We start from the raw sequence: 26,230 nt of genomic DNA, 5'->3' as shown, positions 1-26,230 counted from the left end.
CCAGGTTGTTGGAACTGTGAGGTGACAGCACTAGAGTCAAAGAAAACTAGAAAACAGGCCCTTCCTCCCATCCAGTTCATGCTGAACCCCATTTAAACTGACTAATCCCATCGACCTACACCCAGGCCAAACCCTCCATTCCCCTCCCATCCACATACCTATCTAAACTTCTCTTAAACATTGAAATTGAAATCACACCCACCACTTGCGCTGGCAGCTCATTCCAACCTTTGAGTGAAGACATTTCCCCATGTGTTCTTAAAATTTCACTTTTTACCCTTAATCTATGATCTCCAGTTGTAGTCTAACCCAACATCAGTGGGAAAAGCCTGCTTGCAGTTACCCCCTAAGAATTTTTTATACTTCAATCAAATCTCCCCTCAATCTTCTACATTCTAAGGAATAAAGTTTGAACCTATTCATTTTTCCTTATAATTCAGGTCCTCCTGTCCCGGCAGCATCCTCATAATTTTTTTCTGTACTTTCTTAATCTTATTTGCATCTTTCCTGAAAGTAGATAATCAAAATTGCATGTAGTACTCCAAATTAGGTCTCCACAACATCTTGTACAACTTCAGGTTAACATTACAATTTGTGTACTCAGTACTTTGATCTCTAAAGGCCAATGTGCTGAAAGTTTTCTTAACAACTCTCTACTTACGATGTCATTTTCAATTAATTGTAGACTTGTATTCCCAGATCCCTTTGTTCTACTGCACTCCTCAGTTACCTACTGTTCACTCTGTAAGAAATACCCTGGTTGGCCCTCCCAAAGTGCAACACCTTGTCACACTTGTCTGCATTAAATTTCGACTGCCATTTTTCTGCCCACTATTCCAGCTGGTCAAGATCCCGCTGCAAGCTTTAATAGTCTTCCTTGCTGTCCACTGCATCCCCAATCTTTGTGTCATCTGCAAACTCTGGAGATGTGGTTGGAATGAGAAGAGTGGAGAAAAGCTGAAACGGAGCTGTTTTGGAGCCCATCCTCCTAAATCAGGATAGATCCATCTAAATGTGCTGATTTGGAAAGGTTGGGTTTGGGCTGGCAGTGGCATAAAGTTTATTGCTGTAGCGAGGCCCAGGCTCAAATTCAGGGGAAGCCCCTGTGCTTGGACAATTTTAGCGATGGGCTTCCAGTTTATGGACTGTTTTGTTTTGGATGCTGATGCTTGCTTTATGGTTTGCATGATTTGATTCTGTTTTTTTTCTTCTCATTGGGTATTGGTCTTTTTTAAATTGGGGTTTTTCTTGTTTTGTGGCTGCCTGTAAGCAGACAGATCTCAAGATTGTATAATTTATACATACTTTGATAATAAAATGTACTTTGAACTTTAAATTTGCTGATCCAGTTAACCACATTATCCTCCAAATTGTTGATCTTGGTGACAAACAACAATGGACCCAGCAGTGATCGCTGCGGCACTCCACTAGTCACAGGCTTCCAGTCAGAAGAGCAAACATCTGCTATGACTCTGGCTTCTCCTACAAATCCAGTATCCAATCCAGTTTATAACCTCATCCTGAATGCTGAATGACTAAACCTTAACCAACCTTCCATGTGGGACCTTCTCAATTACAGCTCCAACACCATATACAAGTTTGTTGACGACACCACTTTTGTGGGCTGTATCAAAGGGGGTGATAAATCAGCATGCAGGAGGGTGACTGAATACTCGGCTAAATTGTTTAATACCAATAACCTCTCACTCAATGTCAATAAGACCAAGAAACTGATTGTAGACTTCAGGAGAGGGAAACCAGAGGTTCATGAGCTGGTAGTCATCAGAGGTGGAGAGGGTCAGTCAGTAACTTTAAATTCCTGGAAGTCACTATCTCAGAGGACCTATCCTGTAACCCATCATATAAATGTTATTCTGAAGAAAGCATGACAGCACCTCTACTTCCACAGGTGTCTATGGAGGTTCAACATGTCATTGAAAACCTTGGCAAACTTCTATAGGTGTGTGGTGGAAAGTGTACTGACTGGCTACGTTACACCTGGTATGGAAACACCAATGCCTTTGAGTGGAAAGTCCCTCAAAAGCTAGTGGATTTGGCCCAGTACATCCTGGGTAAAACCCTCCCAACCATTGAGCACATCTACATGAAACGTTGCCGTAGAAAAGCAGTATCCATCATCAAAGGTCCTCATTACCCGGGTCATGCTCTTTTCTTGCTGCCGCTATCAGGTGGAGGGTACAGTGCCTTAGGATTTGCACCACCAGCTTCAAGAACAGTTACTACCCCTCAACCATCAATTTGTTGAACAAAAGGGGAGACCTACGCTCATTTAAGGACTCTGTTATATAGTTACTTCATGCTCATTATTGCTATTTATTTATATCTGCATTTACACAGTTTGGTTACAGCTAACAGTTCCTGATGTTTATAGTTTCTTTTCTATGGATTTGCTAAGTGTGCCTGCAGAAATAGAATCTCAGGGTTGTACGTGGTGACGTGTATGTATTCTGATAATAAATTTTAGTTTGAACTTTGAACCAATCCACACTTGCCAGATCTTTACTGATACCATCAGAATTGGCCTTTCTCCAACTTAGAATCTCAACCTGAGGACCAGACCTATTTTTTTCCATAATTACCTTGAAACTATTGGGATTTTGATCACTAGATACAAAGTGTTCCCTGGCACAAATTTCTATTACTTGCCCTGACTGATTCCCTAATAGAGTTCTTGTTGCACACTGGCTTGTTGGGATATCCAATACTGATTAAGACAATTTTCCTGAACAACCTGTTGCATCATTACTCTTCCCAGACGCATGTACAGGCCATTACCATTATGCTATTTAAAGCCAGTGATAAATGCATAATTGTTTGCCAAGTGGGTAAGGATGTCTCAATAGTTTCAGGTTCATCATGTCTAATACCTAGGCCTTGAGAAATGTTTACTAATTGTTATCAAATTTACCAGTGTCCTTTATAATTTTTGCCTCTGGATTATTCTTGGCACTGTCAAAGAAGTTCGTGGGATCTTGGATTTGCTGACAAACTCAAAATACTGTGTGTAACACATTTCTTTGAAATAATGCATCCAATTCTTTTTGGTCCACTTGGCAGCATAAATAAGGTCTCAGAACTGCAGTGCAAAGTTGAAGTTGGCCAAGATGTTTGTACTCAAGTGACGTCTATAACTGAGAGTAGAGTGTTAAGAATTGAACCCACGTAAAAATAATGAGCAGGTCAAACAGCATCTGTAGAGGCAACATGTAAGTCATTATCAGAGTTCTGTTTTTTGTTCTGTATTCAAACATCTGTAGACTCTTTTATCTTGAATAGAATATTTTGGGTATGGAATCATTTGTAAGTCACACTAAGAATGAGGAGTGTATGAGTCTTGCCTATCCATTATTCATAAATTAAGGAGAAATTAAGAGCTTTAAATCCAAGTAAGAAGACAATAAGTTGTGATTCAGTACGGAGAAGAGCTGTATGATTTGAGCAATGCTATAATAAGGTTAGTATTTGTTGATCAACTCAATGGATAGATTATTTACACAATTGAATACAAAATGAAGAATTTAAGTGCAAAATTATTTGTTGCTTAATGTTTATGCAAAGACGAAAGGAACTGAAGCTAACTAATGAAATTAATAGAGTTTTAATTTTGTTTTGTAGTCATTTTTTTTCCAATGGAGACAATCAAACACAGTGAAGAGGTGCTGAGAGCAGCTTTAATTTCTAATCATAAGGACCTTATTGACTTGTACCAGAAATACAGCCCAAGTGTGAAAAGATTCCTAGAAGAAGCACTGCGTGGAAAAAGTATTCTTTTCAAACCTATTGAGTTACAATCAAAGTCCGATTGGATCCGTAGTCACCCTGAAGCAAAGCAAGATTTTTACACGTTTTACAACAACCCACACAGGAAAACACCAGTTCCTCGGAAGAATGTAATTTACATTCAAACCATTGGTATGATTCTGTAAAATTATTTCAATTAGATTAAATGAATGAAGATAAAATTATTTTGATTTTGAACAGAGGTTAAATCAAAAATAAAGTATTAGAAACTGAAGCTGCATTGATTTGCAAAAGTAAACAGTTAGGAAGAATTAGAAGAGCAAACATGAGGAAATCTGCAGGTGCTGGAAATTCAAACAACACACAGAAAATGCTGGTGGAACACAGCAGGCCAGGCAACATCTATAGGGAGAAGCGCTGTCGACGTTTCGGGCCGAGACCCTTCGTCAGGACTAACCGAAAGGAAAGATAGAGATTTGAAAGTAGTGGGGGGAGGGGGAAATGCGAAATGATAGGAGAAGATCGGAGGGGGTGGGATGAAGCTAACAGCTGGAAAGGTGATGGCGAAAGTTATACAGAGCTGGAGAAGGGAAAGGATCATGGGACAGGACCCCTCCTTGCTTTCTCCTGAGGCCTCCTGTCCCATGATCCTTTCCCTTCTCCAGCTCTGTATCACTTTCGCCAATAACCTTTCCAGCTGTTAGCTTCATCCCACCCCCTCCGATCTTCTCCTATCATTTCACATTTCCCCCTCCCCCCTCTACTTTCAAATCTCTTACTATCTTTCCTTTCGGTTAGTCCTGACGAAGGGTCTTGGCCAGAAACGTCGACAGCGCTTCTCCCTATAGATGCTGCCTGGCCTGCTGTGTTCCACCAGCATTTTGTGTGTGTTGTAGGAAGAATTAGATACTGATGGGATATTTTTGCTCTTGGTGTATTCAGTTGATTTGGACCTATATTGAATTCTCTTATTTTGAAACTTTTGTGATAAAACTAAGTGGTTTCATGTGCACTCAGAAAGTCTGTAAAGGGATTTAAGGAAATCAAGTAGTCAGTGAAATGCCTGGACATTTGACTGATACCATAATTGTGAATAAGTGAGTTTCTGCAATTTAGAAAATGAATAGATAAATTATGGTATCTAAGTGTTAAGCGCGATAGACTGGCATCCTATCCGGGGGGAGAGTCTCATACTCTCAGTTGCTTCATGGCACAGAAACCGCCATAAGCACTGGCCTGATGAGCCTATAAGGCTTGGGACAGACTTCAAATTTTTAAGTGTTAAGGAACTTAGTTTGTTAAAAACAGAAATGCTGTATACTATAAAATAGTTCTGCAAGTAAGGACGGTAGTACATAAGATTCAAGTAAGTTCAAAATTGGAATTGGAATTCACTGCAATTTAGTCTGTATTCATTGTCAATGACAATTAAAACCAGAGCTTGTACCATGTAAGTGTGTGAATTTCACAGAAAATATTTTAAGACTCAAAAGAGACTGGACCAAGTGGGCTAACGGATATTTAAATTTAACGGCATTCTATTTAACAATTCCAGGATAGTGAACATATGAGAAAATGTATTAGCATTAAGCCTTGGCTTATGTAATTGTTTACAAGAAATAAGACTGCATTATTTATTTACTGAAGGTGGCTGTGGTTCACAATTTTGTTGTAAATGTTATTCTTCCCTGCATTCTTAACTAAAACATTTATATGTTCTTACCAGTTATTTGTAGATAAGCTATAACAAATGTAATAAGATTATGCTTAAATTATTTTGGTATCTTATTACATTTTAAGTTATGAATGGTTTCAGTTTAAGTATTTTAATATGAAATTGGACGAAGTTTCAATGATCTTTGACTAGCTGGTTAACTAAGAATTTTATTTGATTTCAAACTTTTGAATTTCTATACAATTTATGTTGTATGTTCAGGTTCATTTGGTGACTCGGAGGCAACTACCAATATGTACATACATTGGTTAAAAGAATATTGTGAGGCATTTTTCTTTGGGCTGAAGGTGAAATTCCAGGAACCAATTTCGGTATCACACATTGGTTGTATGTTCCGTATGAATAAATATTCAGAAAATCTGCAGATTCATACAGGTACTATTACTTGGCATTTTTTACTGATACATTATCTGAATGAACTTACATTAGAAATAATTTCAGTTATCCCAGTGTTATTGTTAATCTACTATGAAGTGTAGTTAAAATTTTTACATAAATTAAAAAGATATAAATGGAGCCATTGTGTTTTTTTTGTGCCTGCTTATGGATGGCACTTAGATAAATTGAGCCAGCTGGATTTGTGTTGTATAGAAAGTAGCATTGGTTTCCAATATATTAAAAAAAAGCTCTCAATTTCCCTCAGTTTCTAAATTTTATGAGATTGTATCTGAACCCCTAAATGAGAAGTCTCCTACTTATTACCTTATCACTGCTGAGTAGTAGTAGTAGGCTCTTTAAACATAATATTCTGAAATGGTGAGAGTAGTGCAGAGACTGCAGTGGTCACAGTGTTGTGGAGCAAAACTAATGGATCACATGTTCATTTCCTGCCATTCAATTTCTACTGTTTCTGTGTTTGGAGTATTAAAAGCCTTTTTCAGCATGAGCAGTAATTTGAGTTAAAGCATGTAGATTGGCACTGGGAGGAGCTTTAGCACATAGAACAGTATAGCAAAGGGCCTACTCCAGTGCTCTATTCTGTGAACTAAGCTAATAATATCTAATTAAACAAATCCCTCCTGCTTACTCATGATCCATATCCTTATATTGAATAATTAGGCACCTACCTAAGAGCCTCTTAAGTGCCTCTATCATGCCTGCTTCCTCCACCACCCAAGCAGTGCATTGCCACTTTCCTTTTTTAAAAAAGCTTGCCCTACATATTCTCCATTACACTTGTGTACTGAAGACTGACAGTCTTGAATCACACCAGTGCATGCTTCCAGTTTTAGGCATTTTGAATCTGGGGAGGTGGGGGGAAGGAGGAGCTGGCAGACGAGCCATGAGCGGGAGGAGCTGGTGGATGGGCTGGGGGAATGTTCAGAGGAGCTGACCTGGGTGAAGACTGTGGCCTGCTTTTCGAAGACATCAGATTTGGTGCATGAAAGCAGTGTGCAATGTAACCATGAGCGACTGTTGTGGATGTTTCTCTTGTGATGGTGAGACCCTGTTGGACATTGATAATGTGAGATGCCGCAGGGCGGTTTCCCTTGTTTGGTGGTGAGACAGGCAACGAGCAGCAGTGTGTCCTTGGTCATAGTGAGGACAAGGCATCGGGTAGGCTTGCCTGCTGCTGCAGTCCAAGTGAGACTATTTGCATGGTACTCAGGAACTTAGACTAAACAGTGGCATGCAAAAGTTTGGGCAGCCCTGGTTAAAATTTCTGTTACTGTGAATAGTTAAGTGAGTAGAAGATGAACTTTTCTCCAAAAGTCATAAAGATGAAACATTCTTTTAAACATTTTAAGCAAGATTAGTGTATTACTTTTGTTTTGTACAATTTTAGAGTGAAAACAAGGAAAGGAGTGCCATGCAAAAGTTTGGGCACCCCAAGAGATTTGAGCTCTCAGATAACTTTTACCAAGGTCTCAGACCTGAATTAGCTTGTAAGGGCTAAGGCTTGTTCACAGTCATCATTAGGAAAGGTCAGGTGATACAAATTGCAAAGCTTTATAAATACCCTGACTCCTCAAACCTTGTCCCAACAATCAGCAGCCATGGGCCTAGCACTCTGAAAATTAAAATAAATGATGCCCACAAAGCAGGAGAAGGCTATGAGAAGATAGCAAAGCGTTCTCAGGTAGCCATTTCCTTAGTTCGTAATGTAATTAAGAAATGACAGTTAACAAGAATGGTGGAGGCCAAGTTGAGGTCTGGAAGACCAAGAATACTTTCTGAGAGAAGTGCTTGTAGGATTGCTAGAAAGGCAAATCAAAACCCCAGTTTGACTGCAAAGGACCTTCAGGAAGATTTGGCAGACTCGGGAGTGGTGGTGCACTGTTCCACTGTGCTGCGACACCTGCACAAATTCATGGACCTTCATGGAAGAGTCATTAGAAGAAAACCTTTCCTGTGTCCTCACCACAAAATTCAGTGTCAGAAGTCTGCAAAGGAACATCTAAACAAGCCTGATGCATTTTGGAAACAAGTCCTGAGGACTGATGAAGTTAAAATAAAACTTTTTGGCTGCAATGAGCAAAGGTACGTTTGGAGAAAAAAGGTGCAGAACTTCATGAAAAGAACACCTCCCCAACTGTTGAGCACAAGGGTGGATCGATCATGCTTTGGGCTTGTGTATATCTATATCACTCTATCCTTTGGCAATCTTCTATCCAATCCACGTTGCTACCAATCCTTATGATAACTGCAAACTTACTAACCCACTCATCTACATTTTCATCCAAGTTAGTTATTTCCATACAAAACAGCAGAGGCATCAGTACTGGTTCCTGAAGAAATCCACTAGAAGTACACCTTCAACCAGATTAAGACAAATCAACCACTACTATCTGATCTCTGTGAGAATCCAATTTTGAATCCAAATAGCCAAGTCACTATGGATCCCATGTACCTTAATCATCTGGATGAAGCTTCTGGCAAAATTGGGAAACAATGTAAAGAATTTGAGTAGGGATACAATGTTGGATTGAAGAGCAAGGGCAAATGTTCTTTTAAATATTTTCTTAAATATTAATGCAGATTTGTTTGTGAATAGACTTATACATTTTAGCAGTATCTAAAATACAGTGGTTTTCAGTTAATTGGGACAAACTGGGACTCGTATGTTTTGGCTCAATTGAGTGGCTGCCCCAGTTAGCCAAGAGTTTATAGAATTGATTAAGAAGTATATAAAAAAAAGACAAACTACCACTTAAGTGAAACATACAGAACAAATTAGTACATTGCCAATACTACCACAGTACTTTAAAACTGTGTGCCAGTGCCTAGTAGTTACTGACAAAAATTCATCTGGTGTTGTTTTAATTGACTAAATAATCAAAATCAGCACAGACACCTAGTGCCTATAATGGATTGCCTTCATACAGTACTTTTGACAGTTACATCACCTGGATTTTCATTTTTCTTGTAACATTCAAGATGATTGTCAATACCTTCAAATTCTTCGTAATTTCTAACTTGTTGAAGTAGCGAAATTGTTTCATTTTCGTTTCCAGCAGTTTCTGGCACCTCCAGGCCTGAATGCTTGAAACCACAGTGAACAAAACAGCTCTGAATTGTCTTCCTGCTAATTTCTTGCCTACTATCAGTGACAAAAATCACTGCTTTATGAACATAAACATATGCAACTGATTCTGTTTTAAAAACTGATCTCTTTAAGCATGATGTGCCTAATAGCCACGTAAGTGCACATAACTGACTCTAGTTAGAAACTGTTAAGCAACAGCCTCTTGACCTAATTAAGCGGCATAGTGTCCCAAATAAGCAGCTGCCTTGATGACCCAATTAACCACTGTATTTTGTTGCCAGTGTGATTCTTATAAGTCTGCTTTTTTAAAGCTCTTGCTTTTGATTTAGGTGGTATTCTCAAATATCTAAAGAAGAGAAAGCCCAAAGATGCCTTCTGCATTGTTGGAATTACAATGATTGATCTTTATCCAGAAGATTCATGGAATTTTGTTTTTGGACAGGCATCCCTCACAGAAGGTAAAGATTCTCAAGGCTTGTATATTCCTACTTCCTGTGCCTTTTGCTCCTGTTAACTTTTATAATTCTCATGCAACACTCATGTCTTTTATAATGGAGTTTCACTCATGTAACCCCCTCGGTCACCTCAGGCTCGCTCAGCTCGTTCTCGTCTAGGGGGAGCAGCCTTCGGCCCTGCCAAACTGGGTAATCAGCTGGTGTGGATGCTGTGTGATGTCCCCGCCTCGCCAAAAAACAGACAGTACACCATAAGCGATTAAATGAGTACAATTTATAAAGGTTACTATAACTAAGTGATTAATAACGATACAGTATATATGAAGAGAAAAAATAAAGAAAAGGCGCCAAACTTATCAAAGTTCAAACCACTTCGTGCACAACCGTTGGAGCTCAATTACTGAAGTCTTCTGGCCACCATTCGATCCCCTCCGAACTCCTCGACTCGCAGCTCAGGACCCTCCGAGTGGTCAACCAAGCACATCTAGCTTCATCCCCCCCCCCCTCCTCGGAGTACCTCCTGGCCTCGGACCCCCGCTTGGGGTCCGTTCCTCGCCCAGTTTACAGCATTGCGTCCTCTCTCTCAACCCCCTCGCGCCGATCTGCCCAAAAGCCCGTCAACAAAAGCTTACTGACTCAGAAGAAAGAACATTAATCCCCATTTGGTTTACAAAGGAATACAATTCTCCCAGCACACTCTCGCAACAAAGAAACATTCCTGCTTTTAACAAAAGAAAGAAGCCCTTTCCCAACAGTAACAAAGAAAAAAGAAGAAACCCCCTTTGCACTCACATGGCCTTCAACTTTGGATGCAACCTTGAGGATATAATCATTTACTGCCTTGGTGTTTGACCTTGGTTTCTCATCCTGGGCAGCCTTGTAAGAAAGTGAATAAAGGCACAGGTGGGATCAGCTGATTTGCCTGTGTAGAATGTCTGGAGGAACTGCTGCCAGTTGTATTGGCAGGAGCCCCTTCGCTGACACCTCCCTAGTAATTCAACTCTCTAGACATGGAAATTGCAAATAAAGAATTTTTTATATGTTGGACTGTTGAATATTGAAAGGCCTAGACAGAGTAAAGAGGGTAACCATTTAGAACAGAGATTGGAAGAAATTTATTTAGCCAGAGGGTGGTGAATCTGTTAACTTCATTGCCATGGATGGCTGTGGAGGCAAGTCATTGCGTATATTTAAAATGGAGGTTAATAGGTTCTTGGTTAGTCAGGGCATGAAAGGTTATGGGGAGAATTGGGTTTGAGGTTGATAATAAATCAGCCACGATGAAATGGTGGAGTAGACTCGATTGGCCAAGTGGCATAATTCTGCTGCTATGTTTCATGATCTTATGTTATTATGCTCAAACAATGGAGGATTGAGAGTACTGTCCGTTTTTATTTCTACTAGTAAGTCTGCAATATCTAATGTTAGTTTGCAAAGGATTTTCATTTTTTATTTGTTTGATTTGAGGCTCTAGGCTGATATGGTAGGAAAAAAATTGGCCACTTTTTAATTCAAGTGATATACTTCCAACTAATTTTGGAATTGGGATCATTGCCTAATTTCAATCTGCAATGCAATACTGTTATTATTTTTGTAATTAACAGAGGCAATTTGACCCATCAGAACCACATTTTCCAGGGGAGCAGTCACCCTCTTTATTTCCTGTAGTCCTGCATCTTATTCTTTCTCAACATGTCTATCAACTGTCTTGATTCATTTCGCTAATAATCTACAAAAAAAAAGAAATTTACAGTATCTAGTTAACCTACCAGTATGTATTTGGGATGCAGGAGAAAACTATAATGCCCAGAAGAACCACATGCAATCATGGGGAGAAAGTGCAAACATTACATAGACTTCACCCAAGATAACAGTCAATTATCAGTCATTAAGTTTCGAGGCAGCAACCCTAACTACTCTGCACCACTCTTAGTAATTCTAATTTTATACCACACTGAACTTATGTTCACCAAGGTTCTGAATTGTAACATTATTATCACAACATTTGAAAAAAGTCGTAGTGATTTTTTTTTAAATGTCTTAGGCATTTTTTTCCAACATACTCTTTCATTAGATGTAATTTTTTTGGCAATGAGGTATTTTAACCAAATGCTATAGCCTTGATGCATTTTCAGTAGATGAGGCATTGATTGTAGAGTTTTATTTAAGCATTTAATTTACTTTGATGGGTTATCAGAAGAAATGCTGAAATAACTGTTAGTGTAAACTGTTTCTCTTTAATGCACTTCTTTCAGGAATAGGTATTTTCAGTTTTGCCAGATATGATGATGAATTTTACACCATGAATTATAAGGGAAAACTGAAGGGCAAGCAGCCTGTGGTTTCTGGTGATTATTCAGTTTTTGATGAATACTACACACCATCTATAACAAGCAAGCTGCTGTTAAGATCATGCAAGGTAGGTGTGTATGTAATACGCACAAAAGAAATGGGAGGAGTAGTAAAGGCATTCTGCTTCTTGTATTTGTTTGATTATTCAGTAGGACCACAGCTGATCTTTAACATCAGCAGCATTCCCTAATGCTAACCTCAATATTCCCCAATTCCTAAACATCTAATTTTTGGGTATCTAGCTGTAGCTTATTGCAGTTTTGATTAGTAAATAAAATGAGTAAATCTGAAGGTTTCATTAAATTTTTGATCTTTATCAAAAATCAAGAACCAAAAGTATATGCAGTGCTCATAAAAAGGTATTCACCCCCCTCCCATAAATTTTCATGTTTTATTGTTCTACAACACTGAATCTCAGTGGATTTAATTCGACCTTTTTTTGACACTGATCAACAGAAAGACTCCTTTGTGTCAAAGTGAAAGCTGATCTCTGCGAAGTGATCTAAATTAATTAGAAATATAAAACAAAATAATTGCAGAAGTATTTACCTCTTCAAGTCAGTAGCAGCAGTTGCACCCTTGAGTGTGTGGATAGGTCTCTATTAGCTTTGCACATCTGGACACTGCAATTTTTCCCCTTTTTTTAAATATAAAACTGCTCAAGTTCTGTCAGATTGCATGGGGATTGTGAGTCAACAACCCTTTACAAATCCAACCACAAATTCTCAATTGGATTGAGGTCTGGACTCTGACCGCCACACCAAGACATAAACTCTGTTGTTTTTAAGCCATATCTGTGTAGCTTTGGCTTTATGCTTGGGGTTGTTTGTCTTGCTAGAAAACAAATCTTCCAAGTTGCAGTTCTCTTGCAGACTGCATCAGGTTTTCCTCCAGGATCTTCTTTTATTTTGCTGTATTCGTTTTACTCTCTTCCTTCATAAGCCTTCCAGGGTCTGCTGCAGTGAAGCATTCCCACACAGTGTTTAGTTTGATGGCCAGAGATCTCAATGTTGGTTTTATCGTAACATAGAACCTTCCAGCTGACTTCAGGGTCTCCCACATGCCTTGTCATAGGTCTCTTGGTGGCCTTTCTGACTAGACCCATTCTTATGTGGTCGATCGGTTTTTGAGGATGGCCTGCTCTGGGCAGATTTGCAGCTGTGCCATATTCTTTCCAATATTCTTTCTGGTGTTAATTGATAATTGACTTAACCGTACTCCAAGGGATATTCAGTGTCTTGGAAATTTTCTTGTATCCATCTCCTGATTTGTGCTTTTTAATAACCATTTTGCAGATTTGCTTGGAGTGTTCTTTTATTTTCATGGGTGGAGTTTTTGCCAGGATACTGACACACCAGCAGTTGGACCTTAAAAGTACAGGTATATTTTTACACAAATCAGTTGGAACAGCTTGACTGCACACAGGTCTCCCAACAGCAGATTTCTATTTAACTAATTATGTGACTTCTAAAATCAATTGGCTACACCAGTGATGATTTGGTGTGTGAAAGGGGGATGAATAATTATGCAATCAATTATTTTGTGTTTTTATATTTGTAATTAATTTAGATCACTTCATAGAGGTCTGTTTTCATTTTGACAAGTCTTTTTCTGTTAAACAGTATCAAAGCCAAATTAAATCCACTGTAATTCAATGTTGTAAAACAATAAAACATGAAAACTTCTTGGGGTGTGTGAATACTTTTTATAGGCAACGTATATAACTAAGGTGCCTAGGACTTTTGTACAATACTGTATTTGTCAACGGGGTGTGGAGAGAGCAAGTTTGTAAATCTTGCAGGAGCAAAGGATGTTGAGAATGGTGAAGGTGAGTGCTGTGGGAAGGGTGTGGGACAAGTGCCAGGAGTGTGTTGTGGCATGAGTGTAGACATATCATGCCCTGAAACACCAGGCAAGGTCATTTTTGATTCCAAACAAATGGTTTATTGAACATTACAGAATATCTCTGTGGTGCTTCCTGTTCACTCTCCTCCTTTCCCCTTCTCCCAACCATGATTCCCCTCTCCTTGCTCTCTTCTCACTCAGTCCACAATAGAGACCCATATTAGAATCAAGTTTATTATCACTCACATATGTCATGAAATTTGGTTTTTACGTGGCAGTAAACATTCAAAAATCTAAAATTACTACAGTATTGTGCAAAAGAATTAGGAACCCTGGCTATAATAGTAAAGGGTTGATTTTTTTCATCTAAGTGTAATTTCATGCAAAACATGATTCAAGGGATACTGATATCTCAACAAAGTGGCTGTTGTTCATGTGTGTTTTCAGAATTAGTAGCCTCAGTGATCATAGGGTGTTTGGTACCAACCAAAAATTGTCATCGACAAGTGTACACAAATATTTAGTTTAAACAAAGATTGTGTTATAATCAGGAGCATTTTCCCTCCTTAATTGAATAATGTATAACTTTCTTCAACTAGATACTCTTTTCTTAGAGAGTTTATAATGTTAATTTCCTTTTGTAAATTCTGTGAACCTTGGGAAGGATAGGTATTTGTAGACTTAATCATTGGACTTCAAGTGTTTTTCAGCTAATGAGTATTTTATCTGTAAATGTCTGGAAAGGCTTTATTTTGGGAAAGTTCGTGGATGTTTCCTCATTTTCTTGGTTGTGTAACAGTTGTATTCCTTTCTGTTTATTTTAGGTAAGATAGTGTGGATACTTACCAAGATTTTCATGATAGAGAAGTAAAGAATAATTTAATCTTTACTGTTGTCACAAAAATTGACCAGTTGTTCATTGTATCTGGAGAGCTGTTGAAGCCTCCACAATCTTAAATTCAGAAAGAGAGATTGTATTTTTTAAAAAACACTTTCGGAGTGTTTTTGTTGCATCAGAAAAATATAATTCTGCAGTAACTTATGGAAGCTAAAATTTAACTGAGGTGTCACAATTCAGAATCTTAGTAAATGGGTCTAGATTTCATTCACAGTCCGAGCTACTCTCAAGCTCTTCAAATCAGCTTGGTGCCCAAAGTGATGCAACCTCACAATTGGGCTAGTGTACGCGCACTGAATCTCCTCTGCCTGGGGCCCAACTTGTCCTTTCGGTACCCTGAGTGATCCAATCTCATTCCCAGGCCAGCTGTACAGGCATCAGAATTCCATCGACAACGATTCTGCAACACAATATCTCGGTTCATCTCCTGAACTCATCTCGCCATTGCTCGCCTCTTCACTGTTTGCAGCAATAATTTAACGGGTAATTGATTCAAATTGTGTGTGAAATCTGTGCAGAGGTTGCATTTTCTCCCACGACTGCATGGGTTTGCTCCAGGTGTATGACTTTATTCCACATCCCAAGATATACATGTAGGTTAATTAGGCATTGTCAGTCATCTCTTTGTGTAGATTATTGGTTGAAAAAAACTCAAATGAAAGTTGAAGGCACATGAGAGGGAGAAGTTGCAGGGGAACAGGAAAATGAAGTGAGTATTGTTCCCCTGGGACAATGTGGATCTGATGTGCTGAATTGGCTCCATCTGTCATGTTGTAAAATCTTTTGTATATTTTTGAGATTTAATATGACAAAATTACTTCATTAAATTTATCTTTCTAGTTAGTTTTTAGCTTTTTATATCAGCGTTACTAACATAAAATCTTCTGTATTTTCAGACTTTAACTCATGAGATTGGACACATTTTTGGTATGCAGCACTGCCAGTGGCTGCAATGTGTCATGCAGGGATCGAATCATTTAGATGAGTCTGATCGACGTCCAATTGATTTATGCCCAATATGCCTAAGAAAGCTGCAGTGTGCCATTAACTTTGACATTAAAGAAAGATGCAAGGTAGTGTATGAGTCACTGATTTTTTTTCAGTGAGGTATTTTGAAATGTTACAATGAAAAAATTACAAATAGTTTGTTCATTTGTGGAAGTTGTATTCTTATGATTAATGCTTTACAGTTTCTTTATATACAAGGACGATTAACTTTAATCTGGAACGTATTATATGGTTCAAAACAAGTTTGCTGCATAGCACCTCAATAGATTTTGAGCTGCTTGGGCACGTAACTCAGCATAAAATGTTCAGAATGTATTTTGCAATAATCATTATTGCTGATATAAAAGAATACATTGCAGGAGAAAAAACAACTCGCTTTTCATAATCTGAGTGCTTTCCAGTGAAGTACTTTTCAAAATGTCATTTTTCTGTAAGAAATGCAACAGTTAACTTTGCACTTTGACTACTGCATTTCTTATATAACACTGACCAGAAATAGTACTGTGTTCATGATTAGATAATTTATTTTGTTCATCTGAGTGATAAGTACTGTGCAGAATTCCGAGGACACCTTCCTTTTGAAATATTGTTAACTGATCTGTTACATCGACTTCAGAGGTCAATGGGGGATTCAATCTATCTTTTTATCTAGAAGTGGCACTTAGAAAGACACAGTACTGATGTTTCAGTATAGATTGTCCCTTGTGGTTTAGACATTAATTTATCAAAATATTTTCACAACACAAAAATAATACTGTTAACAAATATAACACACTATGTAGTTTGGGAAGCTGAATTTGATCTTGGATGTAATGGCACAGGATTATTAGGGAAGATGTGAAGGCACAGTAAGCAATGAACCATCTTGGAGTAATGATACCGTGGTGCAAGAGGGGCGGTGTGTTTGAGAAGTATAGTGTTGAATGATAGAATGAAATTGGCTTTTTAATTCAGGCGAGAGAGTTGAGATATAGTGGCTGAATAATTATGAGGAATTTTGCAAAAGAAAAAACATGGATTGTTTCCTTAGCAGAAGCATTGTGGAAACAAGGTCCAAAAATGGGACTGTTATTTCAAATGGAACAAAATGGGTTTGGGGAAATGGAAGGCAACTGGCATAGTGGTTTTACAGAAACCTATGCAAGTTCATTGGATCAGATTACACAATTCCAAATTGTGAAATTCTGGAGTATTGCATGCGGATCTATAAAAATTAGTTTGATTCCTGGTGTCTAGTTTCAGTTCATCATCATTTTATTGTTCATTAGTGATTGTGAATGAAAATTCTTTTTAAATTTAAAAAATATTCTTGGTTGTTACTGTCAAAATGTTTACTGCTGTCATAAACCAAACACAGCAGTAATACAAGTTACATTATGAATCAGGAATCAGAGGTGACTGCAACAGTAATAGAACATGCTTTTCTTAAATGTGAATCTTCCAATATGGGTTTAAAAACTTAAAGAATTAAAATTGTAAGTTGAGTTGACTGTGCAGAATGAATGCATATCACACACATTTGCAAATAAATTAAGATGACCATTATCAGTATAATGTACATAAGATAAATGAATTGACAATCCCTGGAAATAAGGACTAGATGACAGCAGTATTTGCCCTAATCATTTTCTCTTGCTCATGCAGCCATCCATTGTGAAAACTTAGCAGGAATCAACATTTTGTGTTTTTTTTGATACATAATATCTGCCAGTTAAAAATTAGAGACAGCTATGGAAGTAAAACTCATTCATCAGCTGATTTAACAACTGAAATGCATCTGTGTAGTTAGAAGAGGAAACTTGACAAAAACCCTTAATGTACAGTAAACTGTAAGTTACATTGAGCCTCTTTCTAACAGAGTACATTACATAGTCATGATAGATCTGTTAGGTTCTCCCCTGCACAAGCGTTCTCCCCTGCACAAACTCATCTGGTAGAATGCATCATTGCAAGAACATTCAAACAAGTGCTAAGAGAGAGAAGGACCTTCCATGTCATATTGTTCATACATAGCTGGAGTCTCAATCTCATTGCAAGCCACCCTTGAAGTTCCTGTTATGTGGATGAAGCTCTCATCTTTCACTTGAGACGTGTGTTTGTAAAGAAGGTTTAGTAAGGTATACTTGTTGATTACTTGCACACGCACTAGTATATGCCCTTTGGCCTAATCCCAAGCAGTTACATACCTCCTCTGTGGGATCTTCCCATAGAATCCTGATCTTTCAGTACAAGTACTTGTTTGCAATGAAATGCTGCAGACTGGCAACTGCGAGGCCAGTTGCTAAAGTTGGTGCAACCATAGTGAAAGCTTGGGAAAGGCAGCAGTATAAGGTCTTGTAAAATGGTGTCAAATTGCCACAACAGGGCTGGGCCTTGTATGATAGCTCAGCAAACTGTTAACAGCTTCAGGGTCATTCCATTCAAACCAGTGCCTGATTGACTTGTGGTTCTTTGGATTCTGATGTTTTAAACAAGGTTCTTTCAGATTCAGGAAAGGGGCACAAAGCTTGTTGCTTCACTATTTTATTAAGCATTAATAGAACAAAGAACATTGAAAGCAAACAGTAACAGGAGCATATGATTGTAGCAGGGGTGAGAGAAGAAACAAAAAATGGCTGAGCCTCGTGGTCAGTTTTTTATGTCCCATTGATGAGAAACATGTTATTCCGATTTGCAGATAAACCAATCTGATTGTGTTCAAATGCAATACAAAGAGATGTTCCAGAACCATACAAATGTAACCACTAGGGAGCACACTGAACAATTGCGTTATATATACTGAGACCACTAGGAAACATACTGAACAGTTACATGTGTATAAGTATATTTTTAAAAAATACCACCAGGTAATTAATAGTTAAAATGGCAAAGAAAGTAACTCAACTGTCTAATCTAGCATGGACAAAGAAGCTTTTCTGGACAAATAATGTACAGTCGAAGCAAACGGAATGTTTTATAGCAACTAGGCTTTTGCAATACTGGATCCTCAACCCACAGCGATACATGATGCAGCCATATACAACCGACCTCAAGATAGGACCATCTTGTGTAATTCCTGTATATTTACATTTTGTACAGACTTGTACATGCATCAATGTGTATATAATTTACCTTGTTTCTCCAAATGAAATGCAAGACTGCTGCAGTGTAGGGCCACGGGATGGACCACATTTGTATCATGTTATAGTAACACTGCAAGCATGACATTTATGCAGGAAGAGTGGCTACCAGGCGGCCACCTGTACACAGTAAGTCTGCGCTGTGCTCCCATCTCTGCACAGCTTATGACAGTGGGGCAGGAAGTGAAAAAGGGCTTGCAGAAATGAACTGTTTTGACAATGCAAAAGATTTTGTCAGCAGTCTGCAAATCTATCCCAATCTGTCTTGCCAGTCTTGTCGCATATATGGAGTGTGCATAACTTGGACACTTGTAACTCTGTGAGTGCCTGTATGTGCATTAGTACTTAGTCTCTGTTGCCTTTTTGTTTTTCAGGCACTGTTGCAGTGGATTGAGGAAGATTCTACATCAATAGTGGTATCTCACAAACCCACTGAAGCATTTGAAGAATGGAAAGAATGGTTGTTGCAGTGTTTGCAGCTTTTGGAGGAGTGAAATTTAATCAGTTTGATTCACTAGGTAATCAATAAGCTTAAGAGCTTTGGAATTCTGTTTAAACTTAATTTTTTGTATAAAACAGCTAAATGCAGAATGATAAGCCCTTAAATAAGTGGTGTATAGTGTGAGAAATTTATAATATTTCTGGCTTATTGAAGTTTTGTGATATTTCGGGAGTTTTAATAATGAGATATTTTTAATATGAAACTTTGAAAATGTGCATTATCAATGTCAAGTTTATTGCTATATGTACAAGTGTAATTTAAAAACTTGGTTGGAAGGAATAGTTAATTCTTAGAGGAATGACAAAATCTTGCTTATGTAGATCATGTGTTGCACATGTGTTTGCAGTTAGCTCTGAAGGATTAGGTCATCTCTAGTTTAGGCTTTGGAACCTAATCTTTCAAATTGAGTTTTTGTAACTGCAGCACAGTAATTAAAGCTGTTATGGTATAGGAGAATAGATTCATTTGAAACTGTAATTATATTGGCATTAGGTTGCTGGTATTAAATGACTTAGAACCTCATTTCTGTGTTTTCACAGTGTTTTATTAAATGTCTGTCAAAGGGAGGTTATTTTGAATTACTGCTTTTTCCGTGCATTTGAAGAACTACATTTATTTTAACCAACTTTGACATGGGAGTGGATAAACTCATAATGATCTGATGCCCAGGAATCTGTTTGTTTGCTTTGTGGGTACTGCGTGATCCCTAAGGAAGCCCACACGTATAAATTAAAAAACAAAAAAGCAGCCTTTTTTACTTGATGTAAATAAGGAGCTGAATGCGTGGCCTGAGGTCTGTGCTGCAAGTTGACCTGAGCTTTCTCTGTTGCAATGTATACTCACGGAATAATGTCTAGAAAATGAAAGGCAATTTTTTTCTGTGGATTCAATGGACATTTCTAATCCTGTTTCCCCCTTGATAGCTGCTGTTGTTGGCTTGCTTGGCTCTAAGAAGGTCTTGATTACTTAACTCCAAATTCTTGTTTTGTTACAATTCAACCCCAGTTTTCTGAGGTACCTGTTGGCCATTATGATGCATGAATAAAATATGCATAATCTTGATCTGTTTTAAGAGTAAAAATAGAATTTATCATGTTTTTTACCAGCTGTTCATTTTATTAATTTTTTTGAAGTATCCCCAGGGTTTTGCATGAAATTTGATTATAAATTTTCTTGCTGTTATAGTTAGACTTTTTGAAAATATGCATAATATTGTTTGTTATTGAAGGATTAAAAGGAGGAATGTAGATGTCTAAATTAGATTGATGATTCCTGAAACAGTGCCTATAGATGCAAAAGCTGAAATTCTGGAGGAAACTGCTGGCATTATTTAATTGAGCATGTCAAAAATGTTTGCTTGCCAAAATCACCACAGCATTCAGTTTCAAATTCTTTACAAGTTTCATTGATAATCTGGGAAAATTAGTAAAATCTTGTTTGCACATCTGTAAGCAGAAAGTGAAGTAATAAATGTGCAATTTTACTTGAGGCAGGATCCACACAACTGGGGTGATTATTTATTGAAGTCTTAACTTCCTTGTACCTTCTCAGATAAAACCTTAATAGATTGAGGTTCCTTTTAGAATCAATATTTCTAGAATGTTATCAATCAGAAGCTTGTGTGGATATAGGCAAATCTTAGATGAGGTAAAGAGCATATGCTTTTGAAAATGCAGAATTTTATAGGTTATATCATTGTAATTGATGTTTAAGAACTAATAGGACAAAATGTAGTAAAAGAACTTTTCCAATTTGTGGACCACAGATTTTAGGCACAACAAATTTTAAGTCCGGCATTATTATTTGAAAATTTTACATGATAAAAAAAACTGCAAGCTTCTATTCAGTCACATGAGATTTAACATCTGGCCAACCACACTTCCTGTGGTTGCTATGTTAAATTGTACTGCGTAGTTGTTTGCTTTCTAAGTAAGTACTAATTTTGCTTTCTGAACTTCTTAAAATATGAAACCTTTGTAATAGTTTTAGAACATTTTTAAAGTAGCTTTCGTAGGGTTTTTATATATACGTGGAAGAAGGCTGTAAAGTTTTTATGTTGGTGTTTAATTATCAGAAACATTTTTCACTTAAATGTTGGAACTGAATAAAATTTTAAATTCTCTCTCCTATTCAGAATAGCATAGAATACACAGGACAGTTAAAGCTCAAGTCAAATCAACTTTTATTGTCATTTTGACCATAACTGCTGGTACAGTGCATAGTGAAAATGAGACAATGTTTTTCAGGACCATGGTGTTACCTGACACTGTACAAAAAAATAGACTGAACTACACAATAAAAAAAAACAGAGAAAGCTACACTAGACTACAGACCTACACAGGACTGCATAAAGTGCACAAAAACAGTGCAGGCATTACAATAAATAATAAACAGGACAGTAAGGCAAGGTGTCAGTCCAGGCTTCGGGTATTGAGGAGTCTGATAGCTTGGGGGAAGAAACTGTTACATAGTCTGGTCGTGAGAGCCCGAATGCTTCGGAGCCTTTTCCCAGACGACAGGAGGGAGAAGAGATTGTATGAGGGGTGCATGGGGTCCTTCATAATGCTGTTTCCTTTGTGGATGCAGCGTGTAGTGTAAATGTCTGTGATGGCAGGAAGAGAGAGCCCAATGATCTCAGCAAACCTCACTATCTGCTTCAGGGTCTTGCGATCCGAGATGGTGCAATTTCTGAACCAGGCAGTGATGCAGTTGCTCAGGATGCTCTCAATACAACCCCTGTAGAATGTGATGAGGATGGGGGGTGGAAGATGGACTTCCCTCAGCCTTCGCAAAAAGTAGAGACGCTGCTGTGCTTTCTTTGCTATGGAGCTGGTGTTGAGGGACCAGGTGAGATTCTCCGTCAGGTGAACACCAAGAAATTTGGTACTGTTTACGATTTCACCCGAGGAGCCGTTGATGTTCAGTGGAGAGTGGTCGTTCCGTGCCCCCCCCCCCCCCGAAGTCGTCAACCATCTCTTTTGTTCACAATAAGAGACAGGTTGTTGGCTGTGCACCAGTCCGTTAGCTGCTGCACCTCCTCTCTGTAAGCTGACTCGTCATTCTTGCTGATGAGTCCCACCACAGTCGTGTCATCAGCGAACTTGATGATAATGGTTCGAGCTGTGTGTTGCAGCACAGTCGTGGGTCAGCAGAGTGAACAGCAGTGGACTGAGCACGCAACCCTGGGGAACCCCCGTGCTCAGTGTGATGGTGTTGGAGATGCTGCTCCCGATCCGGACTGACTGAGGTCTCCCAGTCAGGAAGTCTAGTATCCATTTGCAGAGGGAGGTGTTCAGGCCCAGTAGGCTCAGCTTTCCAATCAGTTTTTGAGGGATGATTGTGTTGAATGCTGAACTAAAGTCTATGAACAGCATCCAAACGTATGTGGCGTTTTTGTCCAGGTGGGTTAGGGCAAGGTGGAGGGTGGTGGCAATGGTGTCATCTGTTGAGCGGTTGGGACAGTATGCAAACTGCAGGGGGTCCAGTGAGGGGGGCAGCAGGGTCTTAATATGCCTCATGATGAGCCTCTTGAAACACTTCATGATGATGGATGTAAGTGGAATGGGACGGTAGTCATTTAGGCAGGATACTGAAGACTTCTTCGGTACGGGGACGATGGTGGCAGTCTTGAAGCACGTTGGAGTGGTGGCGCTGCTCAGGGAGATGTTGGAGATGTCAGTGAGAACATCTGCTAGCTGGTCTGCACATCCTCTGAGCACTCTACCAGTGATGTTGTCTGGTCCAGCAGCTTTCCGTGGGTTGACCCTGCACAGGCATCTTCTCACGTCGGCCACGGAGAGACACAGCACCTGGTCATTTGTAGGAGGGGTGGACTTCCTCGCTGCCACATCATTTTCTGCCTCAAACCAGGCATAGAAGTTATTCAGCGCATTTGGGAGGGAGGCATCACCTGCAGTCAGGTGATGTTGTCTTGTAATTGGTGATGTCCTGGATGCCCTTCCACATGTGCCGCGTGTTGCCGCTGTCCTGGAAGTGGAAGTGACTGTGGATTAGCTGGGCATATGCACGCTTTGCCCCTCTGATGGCTTGGGACAGTTTGGCCCTTGCTGTTGTTAGAGCTGCCTAGTCACCTGCTCTGAAGGTGGAGCCGCAGGACCTCAGCAGCGCACGCACCTCTGCGGTCATCCATGGCTTCTGGTTGGTATGTATAGTGATGGTCTTGGACAGAGTAACATCATCAATGCACTTGCTGTTGTAGCTGATCACTGATGCTGTGTACTCCTCTAAATTGGTAGAGTTGCCATCGGTTGCAGCCTCCCTGAACATGTGCCAGCCAGTGTGCTCAAAGCAGTCTTGAAGAGCAGAGATGGCTCCTGCTGGCCAGGTTTTCACCTGCTTCCGAACTGGTCTGAAGCACTTGACCAGAGGTCTGTATTCTGGAATTAGCATAACAGAGATGTGGTCTGAGTATCTGAGGTGGGGGTGGGGCTTTGCCTGGTACACGTCAGGGATGTTTGTGTAAACCAGGTCCAATGTGTTCTCCCCTCTTATTGCAAAGTCCACATACTGATGGAATTTGGGGAGCACTGACTTAAGGTTCGCGTGGTTAAAATCACCGGTGACAAACAGACCAAGCTGTAGGAAGCTTGCATTGTCCTCCTTTTGTTCTTTTTGTTTTGGTAACAATACTGGTTTGCCTGTTCCTAACAGCATTTGAAAGGAGGTGATGAGCTACATCCTTACACAGTTGTAGTCCTAATGACATTGAAGCTCCAAAGTTGACAGAGTTCCAGAATTTGAACCCAATAGCAATTAAGCAACATTAATGTGTGCTTTCAAGTCAGGATGTCATGTGACTTGCAGCTGAGCAGGCAAGTGATGTTTCTTGATGAGTCAATTTCTTTGATGTTAAAGACACCAGGCATAGGAGGTGCTTTTGGAGTCACATAGGTGAGGATCTACAGTACACTTGAAGCACTATGGCCTGGTGGTGAAATAACTAAAGTCCAGTATAAGCATCTATTAGCATTTGCCTTTAACATAAAATTTTACAAAAAAATTATTTACCTCAGGTTAAAGTGGGAAATCAACCCAGAAACTCTATAGACAATTCATTTTAGTCATTTGAGTTTTCTGACCTCACTCACAAACCTAATGAATTCACTTGTCATGTTCTGCACGTTTTTCTTAAGAAATTTGAGACTACTTGGGGTGACAAGGTAGCATAGTGGTTAGCTTTACACTTTACAGTACAGATGACCTGGATTCAGTTCCTGCCCCTGCCCATAAGGAGTTTGTACATTTTCCCTGTGACTGTGTGGGTTTCCTCAAGGTGCTCCATTTTCCTCCCACAGTCCAAAGTCATACTGATTGGTAGGTTAATTGATCATTGTAAATTGTCCCATGATTAGGCTAGGGTTAAATTGGGGGATTGCTGGGCGGCATGGCTTGAAAGGGCGGAAGGACCTATTCTGTGCTGCATATCAATAAATAAGTAGATAAATAAATACCCCTTTGAGTTTGTTCCAGCTCTCAGAGCAATTTTATTAATATTGCCCTATTTCCAGGATCTTTCACAATTACCCATCAACAACCACCCCCTCCCAAATTCTCCTGCCACCCATCTACTCTAATTTATAGTCATCATTTTCACCTAATAATGAGCATGATTTTGGAATGTGGAGGAAATCAAAGCAAATCACTGTTTTTGGACATTCACACATTAAAGATCCATCATGTACCGCCCATGTGTTTTCTGTCACGGTCATGCCAACATGCTGCCATTTTGAGTAATCAGTATGACAAATATGTAGTTGGAGCCTTTCATTCATTTCAAGTAGTAACTGCACTGCACAATTTTAACACATGGAACTAGGAATGCCATATAGATATTAGTAATTTGGTTTTGTGAAGTTCAATACTTTTATGTGGGTGGGTGCTGTAGTGTGATACACAATATGTTTAACACACAGTGTGGTAATGGGTGCCAGTTGATCTTTGTCCAGGATTATGTTGAGCTCCTGGAGTATTGTTGGAGCTGAACTCATCCAGGTACGTGGAAGTATTCTGTCACAATTCTGACATGGTGAAAAGGCTATGGATTGAGAGGTGTATCTCTTACCATAGTATGGATTGAGAGGTGTATCTCTTACCATAGTATGTCCAGCATAAGAGGTGATGATGGGCTGCTATCGTGAATTACTGCAATGAAGATACTCCTACAATGTTAAGAAGGCAGCTCCAAAATTTAAAGTAGCAATAATGAAGTAAAATTGATGTATTTCCAAACTGGGATATTGTATGATTTGGAGGATCATATGCAATAGATAATTATATTGATGGGTAGATTCTCATATGTGTTTGTCTATCCTCATGCCTCCCCCTTTATGATTTCTCATTAATGTGCTGGACCAGAGCAATATTAACTGAAATTGTGCAAATGTAGTGTAACTTCACATGTTTCTGGACGGTGGGTCTTTTTTAAAAATCGTATTATCTTCCTCATCACAGTGTCTCTTTACCCGTCACCTCCCTGATTAGTAGATAGAATGTAGAACATTGCAGCACACCATTCAGCCAACCATTTGTGCTGACCTTAGAACCTACTCTAAGATTAATCTAACCCTTTCCTTCTACCAAGCCCTCAATTTTCCATCATCCATTTGCACTTCTTGAGTTTTTTTTAATGCCCTAATGCGGGGGTCGGCAACCTGTGGCTCCCGAGCCATTTGTGGCTCTTTCACCTCTGTGCTGCGGCTCCCTGTGGCTTTGGGAAATAATTGGTCAGTATTTAATTAAAATGTATTTTATGTTAGTTTGTTAGCTTTTGAAATGTAATTCTAAATTTGAAGATTATGGTGATCTTGTACAATCTAAGTGTGGCGACATCCGAAACGGCTCACAATTAGCCAGCATTCCGGCTAAGGGAGATAGCCTACGGGGGTTTGTGAGTACGCGTCTTTTGCAGCATCTGCGTCCATGGGGGCTGGGTTGAGAGAGGCTTAAAAGCAAGGCTGTTTAGTTCGAATAAAGCTATCTTTGACTGCAGTTTACTGACACCGCTACAACGTGTTTTTATCGCTGGCTGTCCAGACGGAAGGTGCTGA

At 39.1% G+C, this 26,230-nt stretch overlaps 1 protein-coding gene across 3 annotated transcripts in view; it reads left to right on the top strand.

Annotated features, from left to right (window-relative positions):
- The window catches only part of LOC132380025 (archaemetzincin-2), a 67,703-nt gene that overhangs the window by 1,636 nt on the left and 39,837 nt on the right, over positions 1–26,230 (top strand). Inside the window, exons 2-7 of one of the 3 annotated variants that reach the window (XR_009507613.1) lie at positions 3,637–3,933; positions 5,699–5,872; positions 9,314–9,442; positions 11,695–11,858; positions 15,431–15,607; positions 19,036–19,179. Coding sequence is in view for 2 of the 3 variants with exons in the window: in XM_059948500.1 (XP_059804483.1) it covers positions 3,651–3,933; positions 5,699–5,872; positions 9,314–9,442; positions 11,695–11,858; positions 15,431–15,607; positions 19,036–19,155 (1,047 nt within the window). In the remaining variant the exon portion in view is untranslated. Of the gene's footprint in view, positions 1–3,636; positions 3,934–5,698; positions 5,873–9,313; positions 9,443–11,694; positions 11,859–13,086; positions 13,172–15,430; positions 15,608–19,035; positions 19,686–26,230 lie in introns of those variants that run through there. The other 2 variants (XM_059948500.1, XM_059948501.1) reach the window with 2 other exon arrangements.

This window comes from Hypanus sabinus, chromosome 23, assembly GCF_030144855.1.
Source record: "Hypanus sabinus isolate sHypSab1 chromosome 23, sHypSab1.hap1, whole genome shotgun sequence".
In the NCBI taxonomy this organism is placed as follows: domain Eukaryota; kingdom Metazoa; phylum Chordata; class Chondrichthyes; order Myliobatiformes; family Dasyatidae; genus Hypanus; species Hypanus sabinus.
The sequence above is the reverse complement of the archived record's forward strand: the minus strand, read 5'-3'. Positions and strand labels throughout refer to the sequence as shown.